At 38.0% G+C, this 22,092-nt stretch overlaps 2 protein-coding genes across 3 annotated transcripts in view; one reads left to right on the forward strand and one right to left on the reverse strand.

Moving 5' to 3' along the window:
- The window catches only part of LOC138922087 (uncharacterized), a 56,956-nt gene extending 54,991 nt beyond the window's left edge, over window positions 1–1,965 (forward strand). For both annotated transcript variants that reach the window (XR_011435179.1, XM_070258918.1), the window contains exon 3: window positions 1,510–1,965. Coding sequence is in view for 1 of the 2 variants with exons in the window: in XM_070258918.1 (XP_070115019.1) it covers window positions 1,510–1,513 (4 nt within the window). In the remaining variant the exon portion in view is untranslated. The remainder of the gene's footprint in view (window positions 1–1,509) is intronic.
- Window positions 1–22,092, reverse strand: part of LOC138922076 (large ribosomal subunit protein uL15m-like) — a 79,074-nt gene that overhangs the window by 17,900 nt on the left and 39,082 nt on the right. The window contains 1 exon segment of the mRNA XM_070258905.1: window positions 14,154–14,222. Within this exon segment, the coding sequence (XP_070115006.1) occupies window positions 14,154–14,183 (30 nt within the window). The 5' untranslated portion in view covers window positions 14,184–14,222.

Consider the following 22,092-nt stretch of genomic DNA (forward strand, 5'->3'; position numbering starts at 1 on the left):
AAAAAAACAACCCACTAACTGGGAAAAAATATTTGCAAGTCATATATCTGACAAAGGCTTGATATCCATAATATATAAGGAACTCTCACAACTCAACAACAAAAAATCAAACCACCCGATCAAAAAATGGGCTGGAGACATGAACAGACATTTCTCCAAAGAAGATATACAGATGGCTAATAGGCACATGAAAAGACGCTCATCATCGCTGATCATCAGGAAAATGCAAATGAAAACTACACTGAGATATCACCTTACACCCATTAGAATGACAAAAATATCTAAAGCTAATAGTAACAAATGTTGGAGAGGTTGTGGAGAGAATGGAACCCTCATACACTGCTGGTGGGAATGCAAACTACTGCAGCCGCTATGGAAAACAGTATGGAGATTCCTCAAAAAACTAAAAATAGAACTACCATACGATCCAGCCATTCCACTACTGGGTATCTATCCAAAGAGCTTGAAGTCAGCAATCCCAAAAGTCCTATGCACCCCAATGTTCACTGCAGCATTATTTACAATAGCCAAGACATGGAAGCAACCTAAGTGCCCATCAACAGATGAATGGATAAAGAAGTTGTGGTATATATATACAATGGAATACTACTCAGCTGCAAAACAGAACAAAATCATCCCATTTGCAACAACATGGATGGACCTTGAGGGAATTACGTTAAGTGAAATAAGCCAGTTAGAGAAGGATAATCTCTGTATGACTCCACTCATAGGAGGAATTTAAAAATGTGGACAAAGAGAACAGATTAGTGGCTACCAGGGGAAAGGGGGGGTGGGGGGCGGGCACAAAGGGTGAAATGGTGCACCTACAACACGAATGACAAATATTAATGTACAACTGAAATCACACAAGATTGTAACCTATCATTAACTCAATAAAAAAAAAGATATTATGCTAACTGAAACAAGTCAGTCACAGAATGACAAATATAGCATGATTTCTCCTATAGGAGGTATCTAAAATAGTCAAACTTAGACAAGCAGAAAATAGATTGGTGGTTGCCAGGCGACGGGAGTGGGGAAAATGGAGAGTTGTTGTTCAGCATCAAGTTTTAGTTATGCAGGATACATAAGTTCTAGAGATCTACAACATTATAAACTTAAGAGGATAAGTCTTAGGTTAAATGTTCTTCCCACACACACACACAAAAGCAAAGGGACGTAAGAAATCTTTTGGAGGTGATGGATATATTTATTACCAGGATTGTGGTGATGGTATCATGGGTGTAAGCATATTGTCCAACTTCATCACAATGTATACATTAACTATGTACAATTTTTTAATGTTAATTATACCTCAACAAAGCTGAAAAAAATATAAATTCTCTGTTCTCTTAAATGAGTTCTTAGCAGCATTCAAAGCAGTTGAGTACTTGCTCCTTGAAATACTTTTCTTGTTGGGTTTCTGGATAGCCCATGCTTCTCTCACTTTTAGTGGCTCCTCTTATACTATCTAACCCCTAAATGTTGAAATCTATTTTTCCTATGCAGGTGATGGGGTTCAGGGCATGCCCACACCCCCGCCCCGCCCACCGCAAGATGCACCACTCTGGTATGTGGATTATTTCAAGCTGAAGAAAATAAAGGCTCAGAAGACTCAGGAAGAACATTCCACCTTCTCCCCAACTGACTAAAAGAAATTTAAAATAAAGGCCAGTCCCCAGGACAAGCCATCACCTTAGATAACTCTGGGTATCTGGTAGACTGGGAGGATCCTTGCTAAGCCCATTCTTATCAAAGTTCTATTTACCAAACATTTGCTTTTCCATTTCCAGGAGTTGCCTTCCTCCCCTTTGAAGCTCCAAATCACTACCCCCAACATCCTCCTTGTCTGTAGCTGAAGAAATTTAAACAGGCAGCCTCAGCCAGATGACTGAGTTACTGTTTCTCCTGAGTTTCTCCCATGTATACATGCTATTAAACTTTGTTTGATTTTTCTCCTGCTAACCTGCCTTTTAAATTATTTGACCAGCCATAAGAACCTTAAGAAAAAGGGGTGGGGGAGGAATTCTCCCACTTCCCCAACACAGGTGATCTTAAATGGTTTATAAATTCTCAGGTTTATATCTGCATCCCAAATCTGAGTTCAACTTGTTTGTATTGACAAATAAAAATGGCAAGCAATAGGATATATTGGAGAATATGAGGAAGCCATTTGGTGTAAACCTAATTCGGCCTCACCTTGTCTTTCCAAAAGGGCCTGACCGTGGCTGTTGAGCATGCATTGTATATCTGCTTTAGATATTCCCTATGGCAAGAACAAAGGCCCTTGAGATAAAGGTGCAACTTCCCTCCCTCTCCCAAAGTTGGCATCTCCTTAAGGCTTAAGCGTCTTTCCTTAGGCTAGAAACTGATTGCTGTGCTCACCTGTGACTGCCCAGCTCGAGACAACAGACTTGCCTCCTGCTACGCCCTCTGAGATAGCAGACCCACTACCTGCGGTGTCCATCAAGAGCTGTGCCGACAGGGCAATCTTGTGACTATTGTGGGAGGGACATTTCAATCATATGCGAAACGTCCTGCTTGGCGGTATATAACCACTCTGTACACCTCACTTCTTTGGTGCCCTTTCTTCCTGTGGGAAGAAAGGCCCCGGGCCATGGTCCTCAGATTTCAGCTCAGAACAAATTCACCCATATTTTCGTTTATAGATTGCTTATGGATTATTTTCATGGACAGTATCTAGCTGTTTAATTGATATCTTGACTAGGATGTCTTCATAACATAGTCAGAAGGAAATTCTAGATATCCAACTCTCTGCCACAGTCCCCCCAAAGTGCTCTTCCCTTATATTCCCCATCTCATTAAATGGCACCTCCATTTATCTAGTTATTAAAGCCAGCAACCTAAGAGTCTTCTTGATGCTTCTCTTCCCTAATTCCCACATAAACAAGACCTATCTTTTTGATCTGCAAACACCATACTTGTTCAACCCCCCTTTATCTTGCCTAGAACAATGCTAGAGTTTACTGACTGATCTACTTTCACTTCCACTGTTGCCCACTTCCAGTCCATTCTCCAAAAGTAGTCAGAGTCTCATTACCCTTCAGTGACTTCACATTGCACTTACCATGGCCTGTAAAAATCAGGCTAATCTGATTCTTTCATGTCTCTCTATCCTCAAAGTGCTGGGAATACTGCAGTGAATGAAACAGGCAAGTCTTCTATTCTCATGGAGTATTCTGGGGGCTTTTTTTGGCAGGGGGTGGGGAATAGAATAAAGAAGTGCAGATAAATAAAACCATTTCTGAAAGTAAAGAGTACTATGAAGACAATTAAACAGGGGATTGTGTTAGACAGCAACTGATATTTGCGGTGGGTTTTAGACTGCGTGGTCAAGGATTGCCTCTCTGAAGGGACATTTGAACTGAATGATACAAAGGAATTTTTAGCACTTTCTCAGCAAAGGTTTATTTCTTGATTGTATCATAATCTCATCAAGGATCATCTGGGAACTCTAGTTTTTATCTAATTCCAGGACCCAGGCTGAGAGAGCAGCCACCAAACTGAAACTTGCAGGTTGCTGTGACAAAAGGAAGTAAGATTCTGAAGGGCCTCACACCAGCAATGAAAAGCTCTAGTCTGTAAGTGACACAGATTTCTTCCACCTATACTTTATTAACCAGAACTATTCACATGACCCCACCCAAACCAAGAATCTGGGAATCGCAGTCCTACCACGTCCTGGAAGGCAGAGAATCAGAAATATTCGGAAAACATAATTAACTACTACTATAGTCCTTCATGTTCACAGGGGAAAATATAAAGGAGGGAAAGTCATAGATACATGCATGGTAGTGGCAGGAGTTCTCCTACAACTGTGCAAGGCCATTAGAATTGCTAGTTCTGGTTCCTCTGGGAGGCATATGGTAGAAACAGAAGACAGTTTGGTGAAGCTTTCCGAGTCTTGCTGCTATCTGATCCCTCTAATACTGAGGAAATGGTTTCTTACTGTTTTGCAGACCTGGAAGAATGAATCCACAGAATGTGACCTCATTGTCCCTACTCAGGATTCTAGTTTGCTCACTTCAGTCAAGGTGCCTTAAACTTTTCTAAAAGTCAAGAACAGTCTGGAAATACATATATTCTCCATATCAACTTCTCAGAGCAAAAATCAAAGAAATGGGCACAAGACCGGCTCAATGTTTTTTATGAATGATTGATAATATTAATTTGAAGACTATTTCTTACATATTATACATCCATTTGTAGAGGGAGTAAAAGGTTATAGACACCACTAAGACATACCTGCTTTTTCTTCTAGCATTTTCAGTTTGTCTTTTTAAAAAACTTAATCCTTTGTTCTGTTTGAAATCTTTCAATTGTGAAATATTTCAGGACTGATATTAAATGTGACTAACACTAAGCCAAATACCTATGTGCCCAATACCCAGCTTATGAAATAAAATATTATAAAAATAGTCATAGGTCTTGTTTTTGCACGCTTTTTGGTGAGGAAGATTGGCCCTGAGCTAACATCTGTTGCCAAGCTTCCTCTTTTTTGTCTCCCAAAAGCCCCAGTACATAGTTCTATATCCTAGTTATAAGTCATTCTAGTTCTTCTATGTGGGAGGCTGCCACAGCATGGCTTGATGAGCGGTGTGTAGGTCTATGCCAAGGATCCGAACCAGCGAACCCCAGGCCGTGGAAGTGGAGAGCATGAACTTAACCACTCGGCCATGGGGATGGCCCCCTATAGGTCTCTTTTTATATCTAATCACATTCCTCTTTCTCCCAGCTTCCCCAGAAGTAACCACTATTCTGAATTTAGAATTTATCCTTCTTGTGCTTTTCTTTGTACTTTTACTACATCTGTATGTATCTGTTATCAATATGTAGTATTTTTGAGATTTGGGGTTCTAGCAATGATGGGGTAAACACAACTGGATTAAAAAGAAAACAACAAGACTTATCCTCCCACCACACACAACTAAGAAACCGGACAAAACATACAGTGGTTTCCAGATATTAGACAACAGTCAGTGAAAGATAATGATCTCTGAGAGAAATGAAACAAAAGATGTGAGCCATATTATTGCCCCAGCTTACAGCCTGGAGAGAATTTTTAGGCTATGTGCAGGCAGGAAGTACCCAAACGGAGCCTGCTGGTTCCAGGAGCTAAAGATACAGAGCTCGTACAAGGAAATCTTATGAGCATTTATGGGATGAAGTATGAGAGAAGACAGATCTGCGCAGGAAGAGCTCCAAATGAGTACTGATCAATGCAGGTGTGTGAGGAAACTACTCAAGGCCAGTGAAAGACCATGAGAAAGATTCAAGTATAGCCATCCCAGAACTCACACAGGGCTGGTAATACTCTATATTCCCACTAGCCAAATAAAAAAAACCTCCTAATACAAGGACATTCTCAAGAGGGTATCACATCAGTGTTGGGACCAAATTAGTCCTATACTAAAAGTTGTACTGGATCCACCTAACAAAGCAAGAAAGCAAGCCTCAAAATGGCAGAGTTGATTACAAATGGCTTAACTGAATCTCAAAACAAAGCCTGAAAATATTTTAGAAAAAAAATACAGAAACTCCAACAACTAAGAAAATAAAATTCACACTATGTGGCACTTGACAAAAAAAAATTACCAGATATGCAAGAGACAGGAAAATAAGACCTAAAATGAAAAGAAAAATCAATCGATATGAACAGACCCAGAGATGACAGAAATAGTTGGCAAGAATGTTTAAACACTTAGTATAAATATAGTTCATATGTTCAAGAAGGATGAAAGATGAGCATTTTAAGGAGATATGGAAGATGTAAAAGAAATCTATTCCTCAGCAATATGAATTTACTTAACACTACTGAATTGTGCTACACTCATAAATGGTTAAGATGGTATATTTTATATTTTTAGCATGGTAAAAGAACCTTTGTTAATCTAAAAGGAAACAAACAAAACAAACCACAAATAAACATCTAGAAGTGAAAATACAATGTCTGAGAAGAAAAACAGTATGGTTAAAATTATCAACAGGTTAGACACTGTAGAAGAAGATTAATGAACTTAAAGACAACAGAAATCATCTAAAATGAGAGAGAGGAAAGATTGGAAAAAACTAAACATCAGCGAGCTATAGAAAAACATCATGTGCCCTAATACAGATATAACTGCACTCCCAAAAAGGAGGAGACGGATAGGACTGAAAATTTTGAAGGACTGACGGATGAAATTTTTCCAAATTTAATGAAAACCATAAACTCATATTTCCAAGAAGCTCAATGAACCCCAAGCAGAAGAAACAAAGAAAACTACACCAATGCACATCATAATCGTATTGCTTAAAATCAGTGATAAGGAAAAAACGTAAAAGCAGCCCAAAAAAAGACACGTGTACAGAAGAAAAATGAGAATTACAGCAGACTTCTCACTGGATTGAATGAAAGCCAGAAGACAACGGAGCAACACCTTTAAAGAGCTGAAAGAAAAATAATGGTTGCCCAGAATTCTATATACAGTAAACATACATTTCAGAAATGAAAATGAAATAAATACTATTTCAGACATATCAAAGCTAAAATTCATCACCAGCAGCCCAGCAATATAATACATATTAAAGAAAATCCTCCAGACAGAAGGAAAATGACACCAACTATAATTCTGGATATACACAAGGAAATAAAGAGCACTGGAAACGCAAAGTTTGTGAGTAAATACAAAATACACTTTTCCCTAATTTTTAAACATCTTTAAAACATTACTGACCGGTTAAAACAAAAATGTAACAATGCATGTGGGGTTACTAATATATGTAGAAATAAAATGTATATCCACAATAACCTAAAATCTAGGAAAGGTGAAATGAAAGTAAACTATTGTAATGAGCTTATACTATACATGAAGGATAATAATATGATCAGAAGGTAGAGCGCAATAAGTGGAAGATGTCTAATATAAACCCTAAAACAACTTATAAAATAAAGAAAACAAAGAGTACAGATAACATGAAAAGAATATTGACTTATTCCTAACAAGTCAATAAAGGAGATTAAATGGAATTAGAAAATGTAAAATTTTCTGCCTTCTAAAAGAAGGCAGAAAAAAAATACAAAGAGATCACAAATAAGAGAGAGAATGAATAAATAGCACAATGGTACATTTAACCACTTTAATCACAACAACCAGTAATCATTTTAACTGTGAATGCTGTAAAAAAAATCAAAAGGCAGAGATTTTTGAAACAGGAAAAGATAGAGACTGTCATGAAAAGGTAGAGACTGTCAAATTGTACGGAAAAGAACAACAACACTAAATACATATTCACCTAATGACAGAACTTCAAGATACATAAAACAGAAAATGATAAAATTAAAAGAACTGCACCAATCCACAATTATAGCCACTATTATAGATGTCAATACCCTTCTCTCAATAAATGACAAATGAAGTAGACAGAAAAATCAGTAAAGGAAGACCCGAATAACTCTATCAACCAACATTCTACCTAACATTTTTCCCAAATACAACTGGATCACTGACCAAGATAGACTGTAAGATTGGCCGTAAAGAAAGTCTCAATAAATGTAAAAGAATTCAAATAATAAAAACTATGCTTTCTGGCCACAATGGTATTACATTAGAAACTAACAACAAGCCAAAGCAATCTCGAGAAAAACCAACAAAGCTGGAGGTATCACAATCTCTGAATTCAAAACATACTACAAAACTACAGTAATCACAACAGCATGGTACTGGTACAAAACACACACACAGCTCAATGGAACAGAACTGAGAGTCCAGAAATAAAACCACACATTTACGGACAGCTAATTTTCGACAAAGGAGCTAAGTACAGACAATAGAGAAAGGAAAGTCTCTTCAATAAACGGTGTTGGCAAAACTGGACAGCCACAGGCAAAAGAATGAAAGTAGACTATTATCTTACACCATACACAAAAATCAACTCAAAATGGATTAAAGAGATGAATGTAAGACATGAAACCATAATACTCCTAGCTGAAAACATAGCCAGTATGCTCTTCAACATTAGTCTTCGCAGTATCTTTTTGAATACCATGTCTCCTCAGGCACTGGAAACAAAGAAAAAAATTAACAAACGGGACTACATCAAACTAAAAGTCTTCCCCATCAACAAAATGAAAAGACAATCCACCAACTAGGAGAAAGTATTTGCAAGTCATATATCCAATAAGGGGTTAATTTCCAAAATATATAAAGAACTCACACAACTCAACAACAACAAAACAAACAATCCAATCAAAAAATGGGCAGAGGATATGAACAGACATTTTTCCAAAGAAGATTTACAGATGGCCAACAGGCACATGAAAAGATGTTCAGGGGACGGCCCGTTGGCACAGCGGTTAAGTTCACACCTTCCACTTTGGCAACCTGGGGTCTCCAGTTCAGATCCCGGGGGCAGACCTACACAATGCTTCTCAAGCCATGCTCTGGCAGGCATCCCACATAAAATAGAGGAAGATGGGCACGGATGTTAGCTCAGGGCCAGTCTTCCTCGGCAAAAAAAGGAGGATTGGCAGCAGAAGTTAGCTCAGGGCTAATCTTCTCCAAAAAGGAAAGAAAAGAAAAGATGCTCAACATCACTGATAATTAGAGAAATGCAAACCAAAGCTACAATGAGATATCACCTCACATCCATTGGAATGGCTATTACTAAAATGACATGAAATAACAAGAGTTGCAGAGGATGTGGAGAAAAGGGGAGCCTCATATACTGCTCGTGGGAATGCAAACTGCTACAGCCGCTACGGAAAACAGTATGGGGATTTCTCAAAATATTAAGAATAGAACTACCATACAATCCAGCTATTCCACTTCGGGGTAGATATCCAAAGAAGACGAAAACACTAATTTGAAAAGATACATGTACCCCTATGTTCATTGCAGCATTATTCACAATAGCCACAACCGGGAAGCAACCTAAGTGCCCATCAACAGATGATGGATAAAGATGTGGTATACGCACACAATGGAATACGACCCAGCCATAAAAAAGACGAAATTGTGCCATTTGAGACAACACGGATGGACCTTGAGGGTATTATGCTAAGTGAAATGTTAGACAGAGAAGGACAAATACTGTATGATTTCACTCATGTGGAATATAAACAAACAAACACACAAACACACAGAAACAGAGAACAGATTGGTGGTTACCAAAGGGGAAGAGGGTGGGGGAAGGCCAAAAGGGGTAAAGGGGCACATATATATGGTGACAGACGGAAACTAGACTTTTGGTGGTGGACATGATGTAACTTATACAGAAGCTGAAATATAATGATGTACACCTGAAATTTACACAATATTAAAAACCAACGTGACCTCAATTACAAAAATTTTCAAACTCAGAGAAAACAGTATTTGAAAGAGAACTGAGGGGCTGGCCCCGTGGCCGAGTGGTTAAGATCACGCGCTCCGCTGCAGGCGGCCCAGTGTTTCGTTGGTTTGAATCCTGGGCGCGGACTGGGCACTGCTCATCAAACCACGCTGAGGCAGCGTCCCACACGCCACAACTAGAAGGACCCACAACGAAGAATATACAACTATGTACCAGGGGGCTTTGGGGAGAAAAAGGAAAAAAATAAAATCTTAAAAAAGATAACTGAAAAATCCGCATATATATGGAATCTAAACGTATTTCTAAATAACTCATGCATCAAAGAAGAAATCCCAGAAGAAATTTTAAAATATTTTGAATAGAATGGAAATGAAAGCATGACATATCAAAATTTGTGGGGTATACCCAGGCAGTTCTTAGAGGAAAATTTATAGCATTAAAAACTCAGAAGAGAAGAGAAGAAAATTCTCAAAACTATGGTTAAAGCTTAAGAAGCCAGAAAAAGAAGAGCAAAGTAAACCCAAATAAGTAGGAAAAAAGTAAATGAAAGGAAGAAATCAATAAAAATAAAAAACAACCAAAAATGACAAAAAGAGAGAAAACCAATTAAACCAAAAACGATTTGTCTGAGATCAATAAAACTGACAAATCTCAAGCAAGTCCAATAAGGATAAAAAAGAGAAAAGACACAAATAAATAATATCAGGAAAGAGAGAGAAGACATCACTACAGAACCTTCAAACATTAAAAGTGATATGGGAATAGAGTAGACAATTTTACGCCAACAAACTAATGACTTAGATTGAATAGACAAATTCCTTGAAAGACACAAACTAGCCAAGTTGACTCAAGAAGTAATAGAGACAGGACTTCCAGAATGGTGGTATAAGGAGCTCGGCAGAACATTTCCCCATGAAACGATCATTTAAATGATCAAAATTGGAGCCAGCCTGTGGCACAGTGGTTAAGTTCGCACATTGCACTTTGGCGGCCCGGGGTTCGCCGCTTCGGATCCTGGGTGTGGACATGGCACCACTTGGCAAGCCATGCTGTGGTAGGCATCCCACACATAAAGTAGAGCAAGATGGGCACAGACGTTAGCTCAGGGCCAGTCTTCCTCAGCAAAAAAAGAGGAGGATTGGCAGCAGATGTTAGCTCAGGGCTAATCTTCCTCAAAAAAAAAATGGTAAAAATTATTATTATTTTTAAATTTAAATTTTCTGGAAATTGTCCTAATGGCATACAGCAAATTAAAAAACATTTACTCAGGAAAATCTAGTAAATCTGGGTAAGAACAGCAAGTCTGTGCCATTTGAGCCATGTCCCACTCCTACCTCCACCCCTCCTACAAGTCGGAGTGATCCAGCTTTACAAGAAAATGAGACCCTCTCTCTCCTCTTAGCTCGCAGTCTAGGGTGAGAGTTTCTCCCTGGGAGAGCAGGCTGCTGCAGTCTCTAACGTTCTCAGCTTCATGTTGCAGAAGTTCTATTCCAGGCAAATGTAGCCAAGAGGACTGGGGCTCTGTTACCCCAAGTAGCCCCTACTTGGAAGGTGGACCTCTACCACAGGTAGGAGCAGGTTGAAAACACTGGGCCCTGAGCACCCACACCCCAGCTTGCTGACAGGATGCAGGTTCCATACCAGGAAGTATGTCACGGGCTGAAGTGTGTTCCTGAAAAATTCGTATGTTGAAGTCCTAACTCCCAGTACCTCATAATGTGATTGTATTTGGAGAAAAGGTCTTTAATGAGGTCATTAGGATGGGCTCTAATCCAATATGACTGGCGTCCAAACAAGAAGAAGAAATTTGGACAAAGACTCGTCTAAAGGGAAGACCTCGTGAAGACACAGGGAGAAGACGGTAACCTACAAACCACGGAGAGAGGCCTCAGAAGAAACAGCTCTGCCCACAACTTGATCTTGGACTCCTCACCTCCAGAACTGTGAAAAAATTAATTTCCGTAGTTTAAGCCCCCCAGTCTGTGGTAATTTGTTAAGGCAGCCCTAGCAAACTAATACAGATTTTGGTACCAGGATGTAGGGTGCTGCTGTAACAGATACTTAAAATTGTGGAAGTGGCTTTAGAACTGGGGAATGGGTAGAGGCTGGAAGAGTTCTGAGGTGCAAGTTAGAAAAAGAAACCAAAATTGAAGATTTGAAAGTTCTCAACCTATCTACATTACAAAAAAATGAGAAAATCTGTTCTGGAGAGAACATCAAGGGTGTGGCTGGACAATCACTCACTAAAGGAGCCCAACAATAAATCTGAACCGAAAGATGGACAAACCCGAAAACTTAAACACAGACTGATGGAGATTATGCAATCTGAGGAGCAGAGAGAAAAAAGAATGAGGAAAAATGAACAGAGCCTTAGAGAATTGTGGAACACCATTAGGCACACCAACCTATGTGTAATGGAAGTAACAGAAGGAGAGGAGAGAGAGAAAAGAGCAGAAAAATATTGACTATGTAGTGATCGAAAACTTCCCAAATATGATAAAAACAATATATATCCCTGAAGCTCAACAAACTCTAAGTCGGAGAAATGAAAGGAGGGCTACACCAAGACGCATCATGGTCAGATGTTGAAAGCTGAAAGTATATATCCAAAGGAATTCAAAGCAGGGACTCAAACAGATATTTTTATGCCAATGTTCATTGAAGCATTATTCACTAAAACCAAAAGGTGAAAACAATCCAAGTGTCCATCCACAGATGAAAGGATAAGCAAAACGTAGTGTATATGTACAAAGGTATATTATTCAATGATAAAAAGGAATAAAGATCTGATACATGACACAACATGGATGAACACTGAAAACATTATGCTAAATGAAATAAGCCATGCAAATGGACAAATACTGTATGAATCCACTGATATGAAGTATCTAGAATAGGCAAATTCATAGAAATAGAAAGTAGATTAGACATAACCAGGGGTTAGAGAGAGGGTAGGGTGGAGACTTATTGCTTAACAATTACAGACTTTCTGTTGGGGGTGATGAAAAAGTTTTGAAAACAGTGGTGAAGGTTGCACAACATTTTGAATGGAATTAGTGCTACTGAATTGTACACTTAAAAATGGTTAAAATGACAAATTTTATGTTGAATATATTTTACCACAATTTTAAAAAATCAATAATGTAATATATCGAAACCCACTGAATTGTACACTTGTAATGGGTGAGTGGTATGGTATGTAAATTATATCTCAATAAAGCTGTTTTTTACCCTTAATAAAAAGATATAAAGAACATAACTAGCTTTATGCCTACTAAGGAAATTGATTTCCACTTCAGGCCTAGATGACTTTATGGCTGAATTCTACTAAACATTTTTTTTCGAACTTTACAGAAGTATAATTGACAATAAAAATTGCATGTACTTAAGGTGTACAATGCAAACCGTTGATATACACATACATTGTGAAATGATTATTACAGTCAAGTTAACTAACACATCCATCACAGTTACTTTTTTGTTGTGTGTGGTGAGAACACTTCAGATCTACTGTCTTGGGGCTGGCCCAGTGGCATAGCAGTTAAGTTTGCGTGCTCTGCTTTAGCGGCCCAGGGTTCACCGGTTCGGATCCTGGGCACGGACATGGGAACCACTTATCAAGCCATGCTGTGGCAGGCGTCCCACATGTAAAGTAGAGGAAGATGGGCACATATGTTAGCTAAGGGCCAATCTTCCTCAGCAAAAAGAGGAAGATTGGTGGCAGATGATAGCTCAGAGCTAATCTTCCTCAAACAAAACTACTCTCTTAAAAAATTTCAAGTATACAATACAGTATCATTAACTATAATCACTATGCTGTACAATAGGACCCAAAGGTTATTTGTCTTATAACTACAAGTTTGTACCCTTTGACAAGCATTTCCCTATTCCCCCCCCACCTTCTTCCAAACATCCCAGGAGGGAGTATACCAGTTCTACGCAAAATCTTCCAGACTTTTAAAGAGGAAGGAATACTGTCCAACTCACTTTATGTAGCCAACATTATCCTGATACCAAAACCAGATAAAGACATTACAAGAAAAAAGAACTATAAACCAATATCCCTCATGAAAATAGATGGAAAAATTCTTCACAATTTTTGAACAAACAACTTATCATGAATTGAGTGAAAAAACAAAATATATCATGACCAAGTGGGGTTTAACCCAGGAATGCAAAGTTGACTTAATGTTAAAATCAATTAATATAGTTTACCATATCAACAAACTAAAGAAAAAATAATCATTTTAATATATATATAAAAACATTCGATGCACAAAGATTCATTCAGTACAATAACTCTCAACAAACAAGGAATAAAAGGGAATTCTTTCCACCTGATAAAGAGTATCTACAAAAACCCTACAGTTGACATTATATTTCAGGATGCAAGACTGAATGCTTTTACCCTAAGATCTGGAATGAAGCAACAATGTTTACCTACCACTTCTATTGGAGGTCCTAGACAGTACCGTAAGGCAAAAGAAAAAATCAAACATGCAGATTGGAAAAGAAGTAAAACTGTCTTTATTTTCAAGTGCATAATTGTCTAAGAAAACCCTGAGGAATCTACAAATAAAAGCTACTAGAACTTTTAAGTGAGTCTAGCAACATTGCAGATACGAGGTCAATATGCAAAAATTAGTTACATTTCTATGTCTAGCAAGAAATGGTCAAACTGAAATTTAAAGTACCATTTTCAATAACGTAAACATGGATTTTCTAGGAATAAATTTGAGAAAAGATATTCAGGACTATACACTGAGAAGTGTAAAACATTGCTGACAGAAATCCAAGATTACCTTAATAAATGGAGAGAGATACTGGTTCATGGATCGGAAGACTCAGTTGTCATTTTTCCTCAAATTGACCTGTAGATTTGAGAGAATCTCAATGAAAATCTCAATAGGTTCTTTTGAAGAAATACATTAGTCAACCCTAAAATGAATATGGAACTACAAAGGATATAGAATAGCCAAAACAACTTGGAAATAGAAGAGCAAAGTAGAAGGACTAAAACTACTTGATTCCAAGCTTATCATAAAGAGACAGTAATCCAGACAACGTGGTATTGGAATAGTCACAGGCCAGCGGAACACCATAGAGAGTTCAGAAGTAGACTCACAAATTTATGGACAATAGATTTTTAAAGTAACAGTTTTATTAAGATATAATTCACATACAATACAATTCACGCATTTTAAATGTACGATTAAATGGTTTTTCGTATATTCAGAGAGTTGCGCAACCATCATTACTATTTAATTTTAGAAAATTTAGGTCACCCACAAAAGAAACCCTGTATCAATTAGCAGTCACTCCCCATTTCCTCCTGAATCCTCCTACCCTGGCCCTAGGCAGCCACCAATCTACTTTCTGTTTCAATGGACTCGCCTATTCTAGACATTTCACATAAATGGTATCATACAATATGTGGTCTTTTGTGACTGGATTCTTCACTTAGTTTAATGCTTTCAATGTTGTAGCATGTATCATTTCTTTTCCTTGCTTAGTAATATTTCATTGTATGGATATACCACCTTTTTGGTTATTTATTCATGAGTTGATGGACATTTGCTTCCCCTTTGGGGCTTTTACAAATCATTCTGCTATGAGCATTTGTTTACAAGTTTTTGCGAGGACATACGTTTTCAGTTATCTTGGTTATATACTTGGGAGTGAAATTGCTGAGTAACTTTATGCTTAACCTTTTGAAGAACTGCCAGACTTTGGAAAATATCCCAAGCAGTTGCACTATTTTACATTCCCAACAGCATGAATGTTCCAATTTTTCTACACCCTAGCCAACACTTACCTGTCTTTGGTGATTATGGCCATCCAAGCAGATGTGAAGTGGTATCTCATTTGGTTTTAATTTGCATTTCCCTATTAGTTAATTATGTTGAGTATTTTTTCATGTGTTTATTGGCCATTTGTATATCTTCTTTGGAGAAATGTCTATTCAAATCTGAGAAACCATTGCCTAATCCAAGGTCACAAAGATTTAAATCTACGTAGTCTTGTAAGAGTTTATAGGTTTAGCTCTTGCATTTAGCTCTTTGATCCATTTGAGTAAATTTTTGTATATGGTATGAGATAGCTGTACAACTTCATTCTTTTTATGTGGCTATCCTGTGGACAAATGATTTTTGACAAAGAAGCCAAGAGAATTCAAAGAGGAAATGATCATCTTTTCAATAAATGGTGATAGGAAATTGGAGAGCCATATACGCAAAAAAAAGTCTTAATCGTTGTTTCACACCATATGGAAATATTAGTTCAAAATGGATCATAATAAGTGTCTAAATATAAGAGCCAAAATTATAAATTTTCTAGAAGAAAATATAGGAGAAAATCTTAGTGATGTTGGGTTAAGCAAAAATTTCTTAAATAAAGCATAAACTAAAATAAAAGGCATAAACTATAAAAGAAAAGTCAATAAATTTGACTTCATGAAAATTAAAAATTTTTGTTCCTTAAAAGACACATAAGAAAATAGACGATCCAGCCACAGATTGAGAGAAAGTGTTTTCAAAACACGTATCTGACAAAGTAACTGTATCTAGAATAGACATAAAATTCTTACAACTCAATAATAATAAGAGAATCCAGTTTATCACATGGGCAAAAGATTTGATCAGATGTTTAAACTAACTATTTTGGAAAACATTTTGGCAGGTTCTTAAACAGTCAAGACTTCACCTTCCAGTTGATTCAGTACTCCCACTTCTAGAGAAATGTGAACATACATGCACATGAAAACTTGTACAAGATTCTTTATAGCAGCTTTATTTGTAATAGCCCCAAACCGCAAACAACTCAAAAGCCCATCAGCGGGGGAACAGATAAACAAATTGCGTTATATCTATATAATGGGTGCTACTTAGCAATAAAAGAAATGACAACTGATACAACAACATGGATGAATCTCTAAACAGTGATGCTGAGAGAAAGAAGTGTTAGAAAATGCAAACAAATCTATTGTGACAAAATAATCAGAGGTCTCCTGGGGATGGGGCACAGAGGGAAGAGACAGGGATAGACTACAAAGGAGCAAGAGAAGTTTTGTGTGTGATGGATATGTTCCTTATTTTGATCGTGGTTATAGTTTGAGTAGTATATAACAAGACAAAACTTATCAAATTGTACACTTTAGGTATGTGCAGTTCATTGTACATCACATATCTTAAAACATCGGAAAGAAACAATATATGGTACTTTAATGTGTTTTCACATATAAATGAATTTATCCGTTTTCTTGTTGATGAGTGTCTAGGTTGTTCTCAGTTTTCAATTTAGAAAGAGCGCTGCAGTTAATATTCTTATATGTCTCTCTGTGTACGTACATGTGAGGGTTTCCAAAGTAGGCCCCCAGAGTAGAGTTGCTGGGTCATAGCTATGCACATCTGCCACTTTACTGGATCTTCCCAAATTGTTCTTCAGGGTCATTCCCTTTTATACCACACACCATTAGCAGTGTACGCAATTTAAGCTTGTTCCAATCTTTCCAATATCATGGATCTAAAGTAATAAATTGTTTTAATTTGTACTTCTTTAATTATTAGAAAAGTTGGGCACTTCCTTGTAAATGCTAGTCATTTGAATTTCTGGATACTGACTAAAATTTGGTGGGAGGAATAATGGAGGAACCACCTGAATTTTCTCCCAAATGTAGCCAATTACTTTAATATCATTTGCTGAAAAATTATCATTTTCCACTGATTTGAAATGCCACCTCTAATATGTACTTATTTCTCCCGTGTGCTTTTTTTTTTTCCTGGAGTTTTAATTCTGTTCTAGAAATAAATCTGAGTAACTAAGGGCATTCAGTAAATGACCTGATCTGCTTATCCTTTCCTACATTGGTAATTTACTCTTGCAATTTTTGTAATTCTAGATGATGTTGATGAGGAGGAAAAAAATTTTTTCCTTTACTTTCTCAGGTTCAATAACTGGGGTCTTGCAAATTGAACTGACAAAAGACAGATTAACAGGAGAAAAAGGTTTATTTCATATGCATATGGTGGAGGGGCCTCAGAAATGACATGAAAATCCTAAAGAGGCAGACTGTTACCATTTTCACAAAGGGAAATAAATTTGTGAAGAAATGACAAGACAAAGGAAAAGAGGTTTGAGCTTCTAAGGGTGGTAAATTGTGAGGAGGTAAATATAGGGGGAAACTAAGGAAAGATAAAGGTTATTTATTAAAATTTGTTTGTGCAGGCTCATGTTGGTGCCGATTTTCTGTCTTCTTCATAGCCATAAAACTCCCTTAGGAGAAGAGACTTATGGCAGCCCTCAGTTTTTAGAAGTTTCTGCTCTTAGTCAGATAAAGAATCTCCAAGAAGGCTTCTTTCTGTATCTGTTGATTCTCAATGGCCTTACCTCAAAATAATCCATATGGCATATTTTGGGTGGTGCATTCTAATCCCCTTCAATAAACTGCCAATTACTCTATTTCTTTTTTAACATTCCTGGATACTCCTACATGTTTATGAATTTTAGAATTAGTTTTTAAGATTAAAAGAATTTCCAGAACTAAAAGAAACAACTGGGTTCAAGCAGAACAAGAATTAATAACCTGGGACTGAATAAGCTGAGAAGGATAGTTACAATTTTTACGACTTCTTGTTTGAAACATTTCTGGTTCTTTGGTGTTTTGTTTTTCCAGATTTAAGGAAACTTTTTCTCTTAAGCTACCTATGATTTACAATTGGTAAAGTATACCTTTGTAAACAAAGAGGAAACATTTACTTTTTCTCCCTGTATGATCCCTCCAGAATTTAGAAACTCAAGTGTTCTTTTCATGGCAATACAGTAAGTTACTTGCATAATTTCAATAAGAATCTGTTCTCCTTCTAACAGGGTACAATTGAAAACATTGGCTATGTTACCAAGGCTTTGACTGGAATGTCATAGTTGAGAGAGAGATGCATAGATTCAGACATGACCAGACAGCTGTAAGGAACTGCCTGAAACTTGGCTCGGCTTCCTGGCCTCAGAGGCTTTGAAAGAGTCAAATCTGAGATTCCTTATAAAAAGTTCCAGCAAAGCAGTCTTAAAAGAGCTTATGTGGTCAATCACCATTCTTGCTACACTCATGTAAATAATCAGGCCAAGTTTAATACAAACAAATTAGTTTTACTCTGATTATCTTTGGTAAAAAATGGGGTAATTGTAGAGAGAAAAATTATGTTTGCACCTTTGTAGATATTTAGATTCTAACCCTGTTAATTGTCTTTGAGGTTTTGTTATATACCTGTAAACTGAACTGGATCCTAAATTCTTCTAATTTTCTCAAATATCTGGCTACCACTCTCCAACCGAATGTTTCCTATTGCCTCCCATCCTTCTGATTTGGAATCACTGAGACCAAAGACTGTCCTTGAATCTCCTTGGAAAGGAATATACTAGGTCTTCCTCCCGACCCAGATGGCAGCCAAACCTCCAGGACTTAAACCTTGGCTACACATCTCACAGTGGAAGAAAGCTCCTCCTGACCTCTGGTCCTTTACAAACACTGAAGACCTCTGAATCAAACTGATGAGCAGGAGAAGCAGCTGACATTGACGTAGACTGCTTCCACCCAAGACACCAGATCAAGATTTCCCATTTTAACTAAACATGAAACACTGTCTTCCTCTCTTTCTTTCCTTTACTCTGGCATTGGCCTGGCAAGATAATGCCACCATCATATCTCCCAAGCCATTACTAAGGGAGAGCAACCTTTCAGACAGCTGGATTCATCATCAAAAACTCCAATCTGTTCATGATGCTGGAACCCATGAACAATGCCACCTGAGCAGTAATGGTTTACGCCCCAACAGGATTTAATTTCATCGGTGGTGGTGATCATTCTCCTTGGACCTATAAATGCTTAGATGGCTAACACATAACTGGGCAATGCCCCTTAGGTTATCTAACTGTGCCACTCAACTGTTCTCAAATAGGCTAAGACACTTCATTGGTCAACTCCCCTAATCATCCAATTCGAAAAGACCTGCCAGGAGGCCTTCATGATTCAGGATGTGCTTCTTTCGGCAGGTCCCTACTTCCTTTGTTAGGAGTGAGTACAAATGAGGCTGTGATCAGAAATCCCTCCTTAACTCTTGAAAGTATTGCAGAATTCGCTGCTAAAGCAATAGCTGCCCAATGAAAATCTCTAGACTCTCAGCTCAAAGTAGTTCTTGATAATATGACAGCCCTTGATCATTTGTTAGCTGAGCAAGGATGTGTCTGTGCTGTGGCCACCACCCGCTGCACCTGGATTAACACTTCTGGGGAAGCTGAAATTTAGTTACATAAAATCACTGAGTGCGCCACTTGGCTTAAAAAGGTGACTCCTTCAACAGAGTATTTCTTTCACTTATTGGATTTTGATTGGTTTGGGTCTTGGGGACCATGGCTCTGAAGTGCACTCCAGACATGGGAATTATCCTACCAGTAACAGTCATAGTAATCTCCCTGATGCACTGTATTCTCTCAAAAGCTTTAAATGCGTGTTTGCAGCTGCTAACCATCAAGCAAATGAATGTGAAGTCGTGACCTGTGAATACCACAGGATTCAGCAGAAAACCTCATGACCTGTGACTATAACACGGAGAAACAGTAAAAGCTGTGAGACCAACAGAGCGGTAGCTGAGAGTGGCACTAATGCCTTAAATTTTGATCACATCTTTCAAGTTATGCTAAGAGTCTCATGCAAAGGGGGAGAACTGTTAAAAAAGAAAAAACAGGAACAAAATGGTGTCACTTGTGCTAAGTCCCACATCAATAAATCAAGACTTAATTGCACTTTCAGTCTCTCACAGGAATGTGACCTTTAACTAGTCAATCTGGAATTACCTGGTCGGCATGAGTGAGTAATCTGCCTCATAGATCCCCACACTACTCTTCCCCAAAGGAAGGTGATCTTGCCCGAATCTGCTCTTTGCTAGAAACTTCCTTTATTCCGTCCCTTCTGCCCATAACAGCCTTCCACTTTGCATAGCTCCTTGGACCTCCCTTCTATTTGCTAGCTGGGATGCTGCTCAATTCATGAATTGTTGGATAGAGCCAATTCGATCTTCAAATTTACTCAGTTGGCTTTTGCTTTAAACACCTTAGCATCATCATCCTCTGAAAATAATGCTAATTTTGTCTTTTTTCTATTACTATATTTCTTTCTTTCTCTTATCTGGGGGACAAAGAGATTAATTAGAACACTAAGGTTCCTTAGAGGATGTAAGACTTCGGTGAATCTTGCAGGAATAGCAGCAATTGGACTGGCTAAGAGGGGAGGATGACAGAAATATAGCCACGCATTGCTCAATGATGGGGATACATTCTGAGAAATGTGTTAGGCAGTTTCATCATTGAGCGTACTTACACAATTCATCATAGAGTGTACTCACACAAACCTAGATGGTATAGACTACTACACACCTAGGCTATATGGTACTAATCTTACGGGACCACCCTCCTATATGCCCTCCGTCCTTGACCCAAACGCTGTTATGCTGTGCATGTCTCTAGATAAAATTGAGCTGTCCTACTCCCAACTAACGGAAGTCAGTTGATAGAACCGCTGGTGGCACCTGGAACTCTACATATTACATCACAGAAAAACTCAGACTAGTAGTGTCTTGGAACATGTTTTGTTCATAGTAAGTGTGAAAATAAAGGAAAACCTCTTTTAAAATGGAGTCATGAAACCCTGAAGGGGGACCTCTCACGTACATACCACTCACTGCTGCCTGCCTAACTGGCAGGAAGATGGACGATAAGAATTATTTTAACCAGGCCTATTTGTATAAAATTCTCTCAGTCCCAACTTCTTATCCGTGATGATAAGAATGTAACTTTTCTGCTGGTGCAACGGAGGACATCTTCACCTAGGAATTTCATCTCCTGCTTTTAAGAAAAGGAAGGAAGATCCGTCCCTGCCGCAGCGACAACGCATTGTCACAACCTTACACTCTTGTTCTTCTCCAATGAACTTTTATTCTAAATAACCCTCCTTAATTTCCTCCTAACACCTAATAAAAACTAACTTTCCCCTTGTCTCTTCCAACTTGCCTATGGTTCACCATAGTTTGCACGTCCAGAATTGCAATTCCTCGGCTATTCCCAAATAAACTCATTTTTTGAGCTTGCCCCCCAGACAGCTTCATTTAGGTTGACATAACAGCTAAAGATAGTTTTAGTCTCTATTAACATCACAACCAAATACTTAAATCACAACCAAGTACTTAAAAGCCTGACATAATTGTAGACTCATAAGTGAAATGTCACATTATCATTTTCAATAAATCAGCATCAATTTAACATTTCGGAGAGCCCCCCAAATTCTCAGCACTCAAATCCAAGACAAGAAAGATAAAAAACAGTACGACTGCATTCTGGTTATCCTATGAATTAAAGTGGAGTGAGTGTGAGTGAGTGTGTGTGTGTGTGTGTGTGTGTGTGTTTTAAAGCCTTTTGTTCACCAGCTTCTTTCCCTATCTTACACTGTACTCCCTAAGGACTGTGTATATCATTTAACTTTCTCCATTGAACGATAAACTTCAGAAGGTCTGGCCATTTTGGTTCTACGGGGTTTCTATCTCTTGCGCTTTCCCAGATCATACCATGTATTTAATATGCATTGACCCACCTGTGCAGAAAAGGGACCGTCTAGTCTCATGCTTAAATCAGTACTATGTCACTATCCATCGATCAATAAGTTGTGCATTCTCGGTGACAACTGAATGTTTTCTCTTT

This window comes from Equus caballus, unplaced genomic scaffold (genome assembly GCF_041296265.1).
Source record: "Equus caballus isolate H_3958 breed thoroughbred unplaced genomic scaffold, TB-T2T haplotype2-0000448, whole genome shotgun sequence".
NCBI lineage: Eukaryota > Metazoa > Chordata > Mammalia > Perissodactyla > Equidae > Equus > Equus caballus.